The following is a 15858-nucleotide window of genomic DNA, read 5'->3' as shown; positions in this document are numbered from 1 at the left end:
AATAAAAGTGTTAAATTTTAATGTTAAAATAAAACTAACTATTGAAATTGAATTATCATTAGCATAATGGAGTATAAACCTTGATATCTCCAAGATGTATCACTCGAATCATATTTCACCATTCAACTATTCACCTAGTCTCCCCCACAGTCGCTTTCAGTGTCGTCACGCAACGCTTTCTCTCCCTGAGTAGCGAAAGCGTTGCGTGACGACACTGAAAGCGGCTGTGGGGGAGACTACTATTCACCTCAAGTAGAATGCAATACTGAAAACATTGAGTTAGGGGTGAAGTGCACTTAACATGATCTAGGTCGGCACGTACTTACTGTGAGGGGCACTTTAACATGAAATTGGCAAAGCCAAGTTTGAAGAATGCTTAATTTACCTATGATGATACAGTTAACTCTCTCGTAAGTAAGAAAATGTTGCCGCAATTGTGCATTTCAATTTTAATTGGTTACAAGCATAAAAATTGGCACAACGTTGGAGGACCACATCCGGACTAATTCTCGATGTATCGCTACACCCAAAATTGATTACTTCCAGTTTCCAAGCAGTGGAATTAATTTTTTCTCATATGTACCAAATGTCTAAAGATCCTTTTTCGTTATTTGAAAGGCCTTAAGTAGATGCTCAAGGCGTTTACCATTCTTTGATATCTTATCTTGTGACCAATACATTCAATGAATTGTATTTGCGCCCGCGTGCGGCTGCACAAAACTAGCTCTATAGTTTTTAAAAAATTTATCTTCTTGTACGTGTGTAAACCCATGCAATCATGGGTTGCCAAGCATTTCTAATACTATAGCGGTGAAAATATCTATCTAGTTTATAAAATGACGAAGTCATCAAAGGAACCTTGTAAAATGTCAAATCATTGAATAAATGATATATCTGGGCGCCTTTTCCCCAAAAATGGGTAAAAAGTTATGGAACAGTCAGCTCATAATTTAACTAAAGTGGTCGCTTACGAGAACGCTCACCATAGGAAGCCCAACACTACCTAATTTTATACCCATGTCATTCCTCTGCAATAACAGATTATTTCGCAATGCTAAAGAAAAAAATAATAATTTCATATTCATTTCTAATACGTTTTTGTCTAAATTATATTTTTTATATGTTTTCGATCAATCAGCTAAAGGCCAGATATAATAACACGCGCATATAAATTTATAGCGGATAAATTTATGGTATTCGACATGTGTTTTAGTATAGTGACGTATGGTGACGTCACAGGAGCGTCATGTGGTGTCATTTCTTGGAAATATTGATTGGAAGCCGGAAAAGATGTATAGCGTAGACCGATTTTTTCTTCCTTCATAGCTTTGGTCGAAGAATTTATTTGGGTTAATCAAAAGCAGGGTTATTTTTGAGTTGGGTGCTGCTTCTTCAGGTAAGGAAATTTGCAGTTTCGATAAACTCAATAACTCGGCTTTAAAGTTTGAACTATACAGTCGATAAGAAGCTATAGGCCTATCAAGATCATGAAAAATAATATTAGTGAAATTCTACCATATGAAATTCTACAGGAAAGTTCTTTTCTGAAGCTTTAGTTGGTATTAGAAATATTTTTCTATTTAATACCGTTATTATATGGTAGTAACAAAGTTTTATTTATTAATTACTTCCACCTCTGACAGACGAACCTCCAAAACAGCATATTGACTAGCGCTCGCCTTGTCTAGCGAGTGAAGAGTATATCTGGGGGAAAATCACGAAAAATATGGCCTGTGTTGACTGCAACTAGAATGAGTAAGTTTGAAATCTCAGATATCCTTTGTGTTTTTTGTTTTTTTGTTTGTTTGTTTATTTGCTGTTGTTGTTTTTTTTTTTTTTAAATTCAGTATTATAATTTATAATTATGTGGCTTCATGCGTAAACAAATCATTTCTTAGAAAACTGAATAAATTAATCCTGAAATAATACCTTTGAAATATAAGAAAAACGTGTTATTTCTTAAAATAACTGGTTTAAAAACATGTTTAGGCATATAGTCCATAACATCTTCAGTCACTAAAGATACAATTACAAAGACTAAACTGACAGTGCCATAAAATTACGAATAAGAAAAATAAAATAAAGCTAGATAACCGAAGGAGTGAAAAAGTTTACTTCAAAATAAATCCAAAATATCCGCGGAAGCTACTAGCTACACATTTAAACCAGATATAAGGTTTAAAAAATATTAATAGATAAATATAAACAGACCACAAAGCTACCATTAGAACATAAAAGTACTAGAAAGAAACCAAAATTATGTAGGTGTCTGTTAAACTTGAAGAAACTTTAGAATCAGTTGAAGAAAACACATGTGTTCAAATGATATACTTGACAGTCAACGGCACTGGACATATATTATATAGAAATAATAAATTAATGGTAACACATCGACCTAACCTATAATCGTCGATACTGCTAACTTGGTCGTAGAAGGTTTTCTGAATTTTTGAAAGCCTGATGTTCAGCCTTCGTTGGAAGAGGAGCGAGGAGACTTTTGTCGCACAAGAAAGACCGAGAGGTAGTTCAACTAATGGCACAGGGTTCCCAACCGAACCCACAGATACTTCGTCTAGTAAGCCTGTGTATAAGGTTTAAGTTTGTTATATTAACCTTTTTTTAGGCAAAGGTTTTGGCCTAGTTCAACCATCTCTTATCCAACAGATCAAAAAAATTCTTGATCAATACCCTGATGATGGTCAAATACTCAAGGTAATCCTTTGTATTCTTGGCTAGGCTGTACTGACTAGCATGTCTCGCATGTATTGAAAATGCGCTTTTTACGTGAACACAATGCATACTAGCCAGTATGACTCAAAATCCCTTGAGATATGAATAACAATGAAACAGCCGCCATATTGGTTGATCTAACGAGAGAAGCTAATGAGGAATGCTTTGTTATCGTCAACCAAGACAGGATAATCACTGAGTTAGCGGTTGAGTTGAGTTTGAGTGAGAGTTTCGTAAATGATCTTGTCACATATTTTTTTGTATTTGTTTATTCATCCTTTTTGTCTTTAATATTTTGATATTTTTTAAACAAATTCATTAGTTTACTGCTTCAAGTTATTTAATTTTTCTCTAGTTCGAAAAAGGAGCTGCGAAAAAGTGAAAACCACTTCCGGCAGCCCGAAATAACTCACCCATATTATAATAAAGCAAAAGCGATACTTCGTGTTTATCAACAAACTCATTCTGACGATGATACACATTAACTTGTTTTTAATATTCTTAACTCGATCTACCTACCAAGAGACATATCGGTAAGACTTCCGGTTGAACTACGTACCGGTAGGTCACACTGCTTGCTTGTTACTCTACATTATAATCATGTTCAAAAGGTTCACGAGAAGAACACGAACCATATTTATAATGGTAATATAACATAATGATGTGGTGCTGCTTCCTGTGCTAACCAAGATGGCGTATTGTTTTAAAAGATGTCTTTCTGCAATTACAACTGCAAGTTTTCAATGATTTTAAGCTTTAAAATTCGAAAAAATTGCCGAAAGCCAGCTCAAACTTGCTTCAAAATAAGGTGAGATTACCATATGATAAAGATGTGGGGTGATGGCCAAACGAACGACAACTCTTGTAGGCAAATGTTTGATAAAAAGACTTATGTGAAGTGGAATGGTAACATTCTGCGATTTCGCAATTTAAAGCATATTTTCAACGGAAAATGAAATTAGAAGTATTTTCTAGGACAGGTAAAAGCCTCCCATCGCGCAACTCAAACTCAACTCAAGCGCAACTCAACCGCTAACTCAACAAATAGCCAATGCCTCGTCAACCAAGATGGCGGCAATGATGAAACATGCGCCTGCTCTTTAGTTCCTACTTCCACGATACGGCGGCCAGGGAGCAAAACGCTGAACTGAAAACGAAGATGACAGAAAATATAAAGAGTTTCGTGTGTTTGTCTTTCTCAGTTTATTGGTAATAGTCATGTGGCGTCTTAATTCATCTTTAGTTGTATTCTCTTGTGGTGAGCTGTTAATATCAATCAACGTCATTACTGTAACAAAGCTTTATTGGTCCCCTGGAAAATCCATAATGCCTTGCGATCCAAGATGGCCGCTGAATCGTCGAAGCAGGCTGTGGTCGCCCTTTTAATTCTCTAGCGAAAAGAGGGGATGTAGGGGGGACAAAAAATCCAACAATTAAAATAATTAATAATTTCTTGCTTGTCAATGACTTTCGAATAAATTAAAAAATAAAACCTGGTCTACAGGAACTTATACAAAATGCTGAAGATGCTGATGCTAGAGAGGTCAAATTCCTGTATGACCATCATTCATATGGAACCAAATACCTGAAACACCCAGGACTTGATAAGTTCCAGGTAAATTATATTCTTATTATTGTGTATGATTTTCAATTTAGTTTTTAACAATATACTATTTTAAACCTACTTGCAAGAAGCTTAAGGTTGACATACAAGAATAGAACATTAGTAATTTAGTGAGAAAGGAATACATTAAAAGACAAAAGAAAAAGTTCAGCTTCAGTGATCTTCTTTCGTTTTTTAATATAATTCCTATCCCAATAAATAACCAATGTTCTATTTTCGTATGACAACGTTCTTGCAAGTAGGTGTAAGTTTTGAACAATAATTAGTAGCAAGTAGCTAGGATTTTTGCGAGAGTTACTTTGTTTTGCATTTATTTATTTATTTATTTATTTTTTCATTTATTGGGGAAGCGGATATTTTCAGCTTTGCAAATGATATTTTGCCTTGGGGAGGGGGCATCGCCAGAGTAAGAGTATCGGGTATGATCCTCGTATCTCTTAGGGTTAAGAATCCCCCGTCCCCCCTTCCCCCCCAGGGTATTTTGCCAACAATAATTGATACAAAATTTCATTGTATTATACGGGTTATACTTACTGCAAGTAATATTGGTCACTTAGGGTCCAGCATTATATGCCTATAACGATGCCAAGTTTACTGATGAAGACTGGGACGGCATTGGTATGTTGTGTGACAGCATCAAGGAAAAGGACCCGACGAAAGTTGGACGGTTTGGTCTTGGGTTTAAATCTGTTTTCCACATGACAGGTTTGTATTAGACGCCATTTTCAATATCAAAAAACCTAATGAAATAAAGAAATCTTCCAGACCTTTTTTCAACGTTAAAGGTTTGGCTGAGAGGCATCTTGTGCACAACTGAAGTTTGTATACACTCAATAAATATGTAAGAAGGCAATCCAGGCAATACATGGTCATGAATTTTGGAGTTTCCATTGCCGGTCGGAAAAGCTATGGAATTCAAAGTTTTTGCCAATTTGTTTTATAGTGTTTAATTTAATAATCATGTACCATACAGATGACCATTTAAAATACGAATGCGACCGAAACAAAGAAATGTGGGGCATGAAATTAAATGTTTTGGAATAATCCTAGGAAAATCATGGAACTTTCTTTTCCAGTTGTTGTCCCTTTCACAGTTCCATGCGCCATCGTGAAAGGCAGCCATGCCTTTGCATCGAAGCGAGATGAACGGTGAACGAACACCTTGGAAAATTATTCACATGTTTCTATTATTGCAAGCTCATCGTTCGTCTAGCTTCGATGCAAAGGCACGGCTACCTTTCTAGATGGCGCAGGGAACTGTGAAGGGGACTATTTCTGTGTGAACCCTGCAATAAAACAAGGTATTAAAACCTACATTGTTTTAGCTATATCGTAAAACTTGAAGATTGTTATTAGTTTCAATCCATGTTTTCTTTAATTAAGATCTTCCAAGTGTTATCAGTGGTGATAGTGTAGGAATAATTGATCCCGAGGAGAAATACTTCAATGATAGCGATGGTAAAAGATCAGGTCGAAAATGGCACTTGAGAAAAGACCGAGGAATTATGCGTACGACCTCCGATCAGTTTGCTCCTTACAAGGGAGTTCTTGGCTGTACTGATGACTCCTTTAAGCGAGGTAGCTATGAAGGGACACTCTTTCGTTTGCCATTAAGACAAGAAGCTTCCAAGTTGTCAGATACCATTTATTCACGAGAAAGGATGAAAGGATTGTTCGAGTGCTTTGAAAAAGATGCTCATTTGATTCTACTTTTCTTGATGAATATTGAACGGATTGAAGTTTACGAGAGAGAGGCACACTCTTCACAGCCTACAAAACTATTCCATGTCGGGATCTCAGACCACTGCTTGGCAGATGTCAGGAAAGCTAGAGAAGAATTCAAAATAAATAAAGAAAAAAATATTTCAGATCTTTCCAAAGGTTCGTCCTTTCCTGAGGTGAAAAAAAGTTACACTCTTACCATTGAGACAGTACACTACAACAATGGGGAAAGCAGTAAGGCAGAGCATTCCGCGTTTATCGTCACACTGTTTTTTAGTGGATCTGATGTGATTCAAGAGATAAAAGCTTTGATGACAGATGAATCGCTCAGCTACTTGCCATTGGTTGGTGTCGCCCTACCTCTTCAGTCACAAATGAAGCAAGAAGACCGTAGAAAGGAAGATGTTAACATGGATAGTGATGATGATGGGAAATGTGCGAATGACGATGATGATGACGGTGATGATGATGACGACGATGATGATGATGACGACGACGACGACGACGACGACGACGACGACGACGATGATGATGATGAAGTTATGAACTACAGCACAAATGAAAACGATGTAGATGCTAAGCCACAGGGTCACCTTTTCTGCTTCTTACCTTTACCGCTAGAAAACAAAAACCTGACAGGTCTGCCTGTTCATGTTAATGGCTTCTTTGCCTTGAGTCAAAACCGTCGTCATCTGAAATGGCCAAGTGCTGATCAAGATGAAACAATTCAGCCCTTGACAGACAAGTCATTACTGTGGAACAAAGGGTTGTTGCAAGAAGTGCTGCCCAAGGCCTACGCTGAGCTTATTCTCCATGTCATTACATGTTTGTCAGAAGAGGAACTATGGCCAATGATGACCACAAGTGATGCGTACAGTGCATGGCCTGACGTAAACAAAGTTGATGTAAAATGGAAGAGCATTCTGCAGCCATTGTTTGATATACTGCTGCAATCTAAAGTACTGCACACGGATGCTAATGGTGGACGTTGGTGCAAAATAAAAGAGGTTGTACTCGACAGTCTAGAGAAAAGTGATCAGTCCATGAGGCGAATTGTGATTGACCTTCTTAACAGAACGGGCCAAAAGGTTGTCACAGCTCCAGCACACGTAAAAACAGCCCTGCAGGAATTCCGTACTATAAATTATGTCACCCCAAAGATATTGAGAAATAGTTTAAAGGCATATCCATCTTTCTACTCCTGTTTGAGTCACCAGGACAAGATCCTACTTCTGAAGTTTGTTCTCAGTGATTATAAATTCACATATCTTAAAGGTCTCGAATTGCTTCCCTTATCTGACAAGACATTCACTACATTTAGAGGAAGAAGGGATGATCCAATTTACATTGATTCCGTTGAACACCCAAAGTCACTTTTGCCAGGGTTACAGGGAATGTTCTTGGATACAGAATTGGATGACATTGTAACAGAGCAATTGAAAAATGCAGTCAAGAAAGGTAATTAAACTGACTGAAATTGAGTGCCATAAATGATGATGATTGATGATGATGCTGATGTCCACGGCCAGAATAATTTCCCACATTGATATAATCGATTAGTGTTAATTATAGTTACTGTAATTGAACCTGTATTTGTTAAAACATTTTGTTCGAAATTCAGATGGATTATTAAAAGTATCCCTTTTTTTGCAGGCTATACACAGTTATGTTACTTCGACAAAGAAGCTGTTAAACAGCATCTCCGCCAAACACTGCCTTCTGATTGGTTAGGTTCAGAAGATCACGTGACCTATCACCCTGGAATATTCAACCACCCAACAATTAAATGGATGAAGACCTTGTGGAAGTATTTTGGTAGACATTTTGCTCAGAAGGCGTCTGATTTAGATGCATTTATCGGGCTTCCTCTTGTTCCTCTGTCTCCGCTGACAAAACGAGTTAAAGTACAGCTTGCAAGAATTCAGCGACCGTCCAGTCTTGTTCTTGCTTCTTTCAACGGCGAAAGTATTGACGAGTCAGTAGGTCACGTCTTGGAGGATCTTGGTATAACCATCTTGAAAGATATTCCAGAGTCCATACGGTACTATCCGGGATTAGTTCCTTCTTTCGTTAATCCACCAACTCCAAAGGGAGTACTTAATGCCATGAGAGTCATTTTCAAAAGCCCCCATAAAAAGAACTACCTTTTACAGAAGATGAGAGGACTACCTGTTGACAAGGTTCGTTCATTCAGAAGATTTCTATCAAGCATGTCATCGCCATTGAAGGAGTTAGATTTCAACTTGCTTCTAACCTTACCGCTATTTGAAAGACATCCCGGCAGTGGAGGAAAAGAGTCTCGAATTGTTTCAGTGACTGGTGTGAATATTGGTGCTCCACTTGATGGTTTACCCCCTGTACGTGTTTTCACTGAGCTACTTGACTTGAGAGATCACAGCAGTAGTGTTCTGGCAGATTTGCTTGACATTAAGCCCATGTCTCACAACGATCTCTTGAAGATAATGTTGGACGATGCTCTGAAAAATAAATACTGTCCAAACGAACTCGATAAATTGGTCAAATACACCCTTGATCGATTTGGTATTTTTGATGGGGAGGATTTCAAGAGCATCAAACAAAAGCTGCGGTATTTATCATTTGTATTGACCAACGGTAACTCAAGAAAGAAACCTAGCAAGCTGTTTGATCCTGAAAGAGTTCTCTTGAAACAAGTATTTTTTGGCGAAGATGTATTTCCAGAGGAAAAGTCCTATTATTCACGACCTGACGTTCTTTCACACCTGAGAAAGCTAGGATTAAGAGGAACAGAATCTGTTACTGCCAATGATATACTAATGTCTGCTGGGCTGCAACAAGCAATCAAATACAAAGGCAAAGTTTCAAGCAAAGAAAAAGTAAAGTTCCAAGCTATTCTAAAGCTTTTAGAACAAAACCCTTCGCTGCTTGAAGAGAAAGTCAAACTAGGAAAATTCAGGCTGAAAGAGCGTTTATGTTCTATTCCTTGGATCCCAGTATTAATGGAGAAGCCAGCAACATATTCAACGCATCTTCCCTTGAAACAAATCGCGAATGGACATTTTGCTTGCCCAAAAGATGTTACATCGCATGAATTTATCAACCTTGTTGGAAGTGTCAAGCTCCTGGTTGACGCACGACTTGTTTCCAGAGTGTCCAAATGCTTTCATTGGGATAAGCAACCATTACTTCAAGATGTGATCAGCCATCTTTACAACGTCATTGAAACTTTCCAAGAAAACAACGACTTGGATGAACAGAGGACTAGGGAGGTATTGGAGAAAATCTATGAATATTTTCAGATCGCTTTAAAAGATAGAAGAGATGAAGTAAGAGAGCTTCTGTCACCACTGGATTTTATTCTTGTGGGAAAGCAGCTGTTTTCAGCCAGAAAATTGGCACTTTCGTCCAATGTCATCTATCCGCCATATTTAAGCCAATTGCCAGATTGCTATAAGAAGAGCTTTGGCGAGCTATTCGAGACCGTCGGTGTTCGGAAATCTTTTGAGATACAAGACTATATCGAAACTCTTCAAATGGTGAAGAACAAGTATGGAAAGAGTCCAGTTACTGAGGATCTTGCCCAGGTAAAAAGTGTTTTGAACTCACTGGCAGAAGTCATGGTAAATGGAGGTGTTAGTGCAAAAGAAGCAATAGATGAATATGGGAGTATTTTTATACTTGATTCTGATGAAATCATGAAACCGTCAACAGATGTATGTGTGAAGGACTGCTATTGGATGCCCAGTGAACCAGATGTTAGCTATATAAATGAAGGTGTATCACCACAGTCGTGCATCACACTTGGAGCGAAGACAATTCGACAAAAGACCCTTCGCCAGCACGTAACGCCCATAGGGATTCCATTTGGGCAGAAAGAGAAACTCACCAACAGGCTTAAGCGCATACTTACGGGATATCCATGTGATGAGTCTATTTTGAAGGAACTTCTCCAAAACGCAGACGATGCTAAAGCAACAAAAGTATGTTTTATCAATGATCCACGGCAACATCGAGATAAGAGAGTCTTTGAAGAGTGCTGGAAGCCCCTCCAAGGGCCTGCGTTGTGCGTTTACAACAACGCACCATTCACAAAGAGTGACATCGAGGGAATACAAAACCTTGGTGAAGGAAGTAAAGGAGATGATCCAAACAAAACTGGTCAGTATGGTGTGGGGTTCAATGCAGTGTATCACCTTACGGACGCGCCAACATTTATGTCACAAGGAGACGAGATTGGGGAAGTAATGTGCGTGTTTGACCCCAATCTGAAGTTCATACCTGACGCAGATGCCTCAAATCCAGGAATGATGTGCACTGATCTTCCTACACTGAGAAAAAAGTTTCCTGATGTATTTCCTTGCTACGATCTTGACCAATACTGTCCACTAACTAATGCCACAATGTTTCGGTTGCCACTTCGAAATAAAGAAATGGCCAGTACGTCCAAGATAAGTAACAAGGCGATGACAACTAGAAATCTGGAGAAACTTCTTGATGACTTCGAAAATGAGCTTTTTCAGGTTCTCCTATTTGTTAACAACGTGAATGAAGTTTCAATTTGTGAGATTGACAAGGAAACTGGAAAGTTGAGTGAATTGTATGGAGCCCAATCCTCGCTGTCGACAAAAGATAAAAAGAAAAGAACAGACTTTTCTTCGTATGTCAAAGGAATTGGAGAAAGTCTAAGAAAAGGGGAAATATCAGTGACTGACATTCCTTTAAAGAAAGTTTCCTATGTCTTGGAACTGAAAGATAGTAGAGGTCTGAAACAGAAATGGTTTGTCGTACAGCAAATTGGCTTAGAAAACCAAGAGGATATCCCAGACAACATTGAAGAAGCATTTGAAAGAGGAGATCTTGGTCTATTACCACGTGGTGGAGTGGCATCGTTGATCAGTTCTTCGGAGGATCACCAAGATACTCAGGGAAAAGCCTTTTGTTTTCTTCCCCTTCCTTTCAAAACCGGTCTTCCAGTTCACATTAATGGACATTTTGCTCTAAACCACGAGGATCGTAGAAATCTCTGGCGAGATAACAGAAGTGATGATTACAGGAGTAACTGGAATGATGCATTACTACGACAAGTGGTTGCGCCATGCTATGTAACCTTGCTAGATGAAGTGATGAGAAAATAAAGAAAAAAGAAAAACTGGCAAAACTGGCAAAACTCAGTCAAGCGCTCTTCCAAATGAAGTTTATGACAGCACAAGATGGGGCTTTAAAAACAGCATCTTCCTTTTATGATCCATCAAACAAAGTTTTTGTTGCAATGTTTAAAAACAACCAAGAGATGTTTCCACCAGAACCGTTTTGTGAGGCTGAATGGCTACCCTTTCTACGTCGGATAGGACTCATCTATGAAGTTAGTGATGCACAGTTCCTGAAATTTGCCAAAGAAGTTGAAATTGAAGCCAAAACAAGGCTAGATGATGGAACAAGAAAGAAATCGGAAGCTTTGATAACTTACCTCTTCGAATCTGAGAACATTGCAACCAGCAAGCTACTGGATGATGTTAAGGAAATATGTTTCATCTTTCCTTATGTCGTCGAACCTAGTCTGCAAGGCGTCCACGAGCAGTATGGCACGGGGAAAACTGGTTCGCCGTGTATTTGCTTTCAAGGCTCTGTAGCCTCCAAGAACCAATATATTACCTGGACAACTGCTAACCTCTTACCAAGAGATGTCAACCCACTGTACTCTTACCATCATTTCAGTCCTAAATACGAGGAAGGAAGTCAGTTAAATGAACGTCAGACTTACACAGAAGAAGTTGCTCGACGACTAGGCATTTTTCAAAATCCAACTGTTGGTATGGTAGTCGATCACTGCATAAATATCTGCAATGTCTTCAACGCAAGAAACACTTCTGTAGGTGACGAGCAAACTACAAACAAAGAAAGTCTCGAAAAAACAATGAAAATAATGTCCAATATTTACGAGTACCTACAAGAAAACTACATTGGTAACGAACATCTAATAAGTATCCTTCAGAATATTCGTTGTGTTGTAGTAAAGGATGGCCAACAATTCGTTTATCCAAACCAAGTAGTCGTCGAATTCACCTCAGACCAGGAAATCCTTCCATACTTGTACAAGATTCCTTCAAAGCTAACACCGTATGTCAAATTGTTTGAAAATCTGGGAACAACCACTGTTGTTACTTGTGCACAGTATGCAGAGGTTCTGAGAAGCATACACGTGGAGACTGCTAACCAAAAACTGGATCCTAACCAGATATCCAATACCTTTAAGGCAACCAAAGGCCTTTTTGACATAATTGCTAAAGACGACCAAGGAACACCCGCTGAAGGCTTAAAACTGTACTTGCCAGGAGTAATGCGAAATCCTGATAACCAAGCCCAGAATATGGTGTTTTTGAGAAGATCTACAGATATTTTGTACAATGATGCTCCTCATTTTAAAGAAAGAATTGAACATTTCAACAACTTAATCCTGGTCAAGCTCTCTGAATGTGGATTAAACGTTGCTAATGATGACTTGTTGTTGAAAAAACTTTCTCAATCCATTCGTCCTCGTATGCTTACGTCAGTGGTTCATGAAACATTAATGGACGGGGACGAGGCTGTTCCTTGTTCCAGTACAGCACAGGACCTCCGACAGGTTTTGAGATCAAGTGAGTTTTGTTATGGAATGATACGCCTGATCAAACATGCTGACTATAATAGTGATGTAGAGACCAGCACAGATATCCCTGCCTTGGTACAAGAAAGGTTGAGATGCATTCATGTGTACAGCGTTCCTAACCTTCGGACGACGCTTGTGTACAATGGTAGAGCAATACCTGGGAGTGAAGCAAATGTTTCTTGCTTCGAGGAAGAAACGGAAGAAGAGGGTGAAAAAGTGTGGAAGATATACATCGAAAAGGAAGCTGATCTTCCTAAGTACGTTTCAGTGGTGGCTGAAATTATAGATAGAATAACGGGACATCTTCTGAAAACAATGCTGGTTCATCTTCCGACATTGCTGTCCTCACAGCCCTGCGAAATAAAGGAACTCTTGGATGGACTTAAGATTCGCGAGGACAACTCAGTGTTGAAAATTGAAGCAACTTGTCTTCCTACACCTGGCAGCTTCATTCATATTACAGACCATCACTTGCTGGTGGATGACTTCACAGTGTTCAGTCCTGGTGAGTACGTTGGTTATGAGCTAGATGATCCAAGTCTTCGAGGAGAAGATGGCACCCCAACCTACATCTATGCAATTGTCATCGAAGAAGTCATCGAGGACGGACAACCATCAAACACAGAACCAAGCTTAAGAAAATACAGAATTGATATCGGGAAAGACAAAGAAGCAATTGTTGTAGACGCAGCAGACTTGTACAAGTTCTACCGCCCGAGCCGCCAGGGCAACAGTGAGTGTTTAGAAATAGAACCCTTTACTGGTTCTCGAGATGAAAAGCCTGCCAATTTTGATGAAATTCGAAAAGAGATCAGAAGAATTCTCCAAGAGGCTTGGAAGCAACCCAAAGAGAAACGAAGGAAGATCGTAAAGCGTTTGTACCTTAAGTGGCACCCAGATAAGAATCCAGGAAATGAAACCTTTTGCAGGGAAATTTTCGAGTTTATTCTATCAGAAATTGAACGAATGAAGCAGGAATACAAAACAGAAGACTTTGACAGCAATTTTGACGTTTGGTATAACCGAGCTCAACGTCATGGAAGCCAAAGATCCTCTTTCAATCGTGGCGGTGGCTTTTCTACTTTTTCTTGGAGGTCATACAGACGTAACCCTCAACCTGGTGAAGCAAGAAGGTGGTACAAACAAGCGAAAGCAGATCTGGAAGCAGCAAGTAACGATGTAGAATATCAAAGAACCTCGTACGAATGGGCGTGCTTCAAGTGCCATCAGGTATGAAGGGGTTTCTATTTCTCTAGATTTATGATTCATAATTTGTTTGAGTCTTTTTATTGTACGTATTACGTGAAGTCCGTTCTTTGCAACCAAGACAAAACAGAATGTGTCAACTTTCTAATAAACACTGCGTTTCTGCCTCTTGCTACCACGTCAAGGGTTCAATAAGTATTTTGCATAAAAAATTGCACGCCTTTAGCCGTAGACGTAAAATATATAAATGCAACAATGATGATGATAATGATGATATTGATAATGATATGACGATGAATTAAGAAAAGGAAACGCAGATTTAAGCAAGTAGGTCTTAAGAATCCATATTGTTATTTTTACAAATATTTTGTGGAGATATTTTATTTTATCATATTTTGCATTTCTGAAGATAATATCTGTTCATTCAGTCCGCAGAGAAAGCCTTGAAAGCAGCACAGTATTCAATAGATGCTGATAAAACCAACGTCCACGATCTGAGGAAGATAGCTCATGACCTAAACAATGATAACTTGAGCAGGTTGGCCTCAAAGCTTGAAAGTCTTGTTGGAGATTCAACACGCATGCGTTATCCAGACCGAGTACGGTATCCCAACATACCCCATGATGTATACACTAGTTCAATGGCATCAAAGGCAATAGATCTTGCATTAGCCATCGTCCAGGAGGTGGCATCAAAGTTCATAGACTGAGCAGGTGAGTACCTTATGCAACGTATAATTAGCTGAAGATGGACATTAAACTAATTTTCATTTTTTTAAATTTCAGCATGAAAACAGATGAAAAAGATTCTCACCGTCTAACAACGTCAAGTATATGACTGTCGATTAACTTTTAATAGATTTAGTTTTCCATACATCTCTTAACAAATTTTAACCAATGCAAGCCTAAAAAGACTCAGATTCAATGACAGCGAAAACCCTTGAAAACTCGTGGAAAAAGAGTTCAAAGCTATGATTGCATCTTTAGATTATAGAAATTTCGGTTAACTTTTAATAGATTTAGTGCAACTTCTCATACGTTTTAATCAATTACAGATAGTTTTAGTTATATGTGTTCGATTCCAGTGTTATTCAGTTAAGCTAGTAAGACAATTATCAATCAGGAAAACTGGAGAGAAATTAAACATTGTCGAAAGTTTGTGAATCAATCTCGTGCCAAGAGCCCTGCTTTTCTTTTAGAGAAAGCTCAGCTGCCCGAAGGAGCACGTTTGTAGATCTTATACATATGCACAAAATTGTATGGCACTTTTTTATATTTTTTTGTTTGTTGTTTTTGTTTTTTTTGATTTTCTCAAATTACTAAGTAAAATACTTAAATTTTTTATATTACATAAATTTTACACATTTTAGAAAAAGGGGAAATGATGTTATATAGGCAATTCATTTAAACATATATATATATTAGTTTTAGAAACACTCAAAATATACAATTGTTAATTTCTTTAGGGTCTAGTACAACCAGAAAAAGTTCACCATCATCACCATTTAATAAAGAATGGACAGCCATGGGTTTTTAAGCAATGCTCTCACATCTATTTACCCTCTTTAATTGCATTTTCGATTAGTTTTGTTATTATTAATATATTATTAACGTAATGATATTAAACTTTATGTTGATGAGGAATTTTGTATTTCCTGCTTGCTTCGAAAACCGCCGATATCATCATTTTAAATCAAGTTTTTAAAACCCGGGCTTCTTACCTCTGTTCACGTGGTCTTGTTGGATCCGGGATGTACCCTTTAATGTACGCAGAGTGTTTACTGGTTCAAAGTCCCTTAACTTTTGTACTTCAAGAGTTTTTTCCAGGTTTTCTGCCCTCTAGTTACTCTTCCCCCACTTCTAAAATTCAACTCCTGTTACTTGGGTTAGAACTCCGTTACTGTAATTTTCATAAATTTGCGAGCTCTGTGTCTGTGAGCTGCACACTGAA

At 38.2% G+C, this 15858-nt stretch overlaps 1 protein-coding gene and 1 long non-coding RNA gene across 3 annotated transcripts in view; one reads left to right on the top strand and one right to left on the bottom strand.

Moving 5' to 3' along the window:
• Window positions 1-2758, bottom strand: part of LOC148910064 (uncharacterized) — a 50893-nt gene extending 48135 nt beyond the window's left edge. For both annotated transcript variants that reach the window (XR_016120127.1, XR_016120128.1), the window contains exon 1: window positions 2401-2758. This is a non-coding gene — a long non-coding RNA (uncharacterized LOC148910064). The remainder of the gene's footprint in view (window positions 1-2400) is intronic.
• LOC148910063 (sacsin-like) lies at window positions 1272-15551 on the top strand. The gene is given in 10 exon segments (XM_089032153.1): window positions 1272-1396; window positions 1644-1755; window positions 2624-2712; window positions 4235-4345; window positions 4912-5059; window positions 5738-7534; window positions 7730-11178; window positions 11181-13931; window positions 14336-14621; window positions 14694-15551. Coding segments are annotated over 8 exon segments (8631 nt in total). The 5' UTR covers window positions 1272-1396; window positions 1644-1751; the 3' UTR covers window positions 14618-14621; window positions 14694-15551.
• The last annotated feature ends 307 nt before the right edge of the window (window positions 15552-15858 follow it).

This window comes from Actinia tenebrosa, unplaced genomic scaffold (genome assembly GCF_029948245.1).
Source record: "Actinia tenebrosa isolate PJP-AT-01 unplaced genomic scaffold, QUT_ActTen_1.0 PGA_scaffold1__47_contigs__length_23844297, whole genome shotgun sequence".
NCBI lineage: Eukaryota > Metazoa > Cnidaria > Anthozoa > Actiniaria > Actiniidae > Actinia > Actinia tenebrosa.
This window is presented reverse-complemented; position numbering and strand designations above follow the sequence as displayed.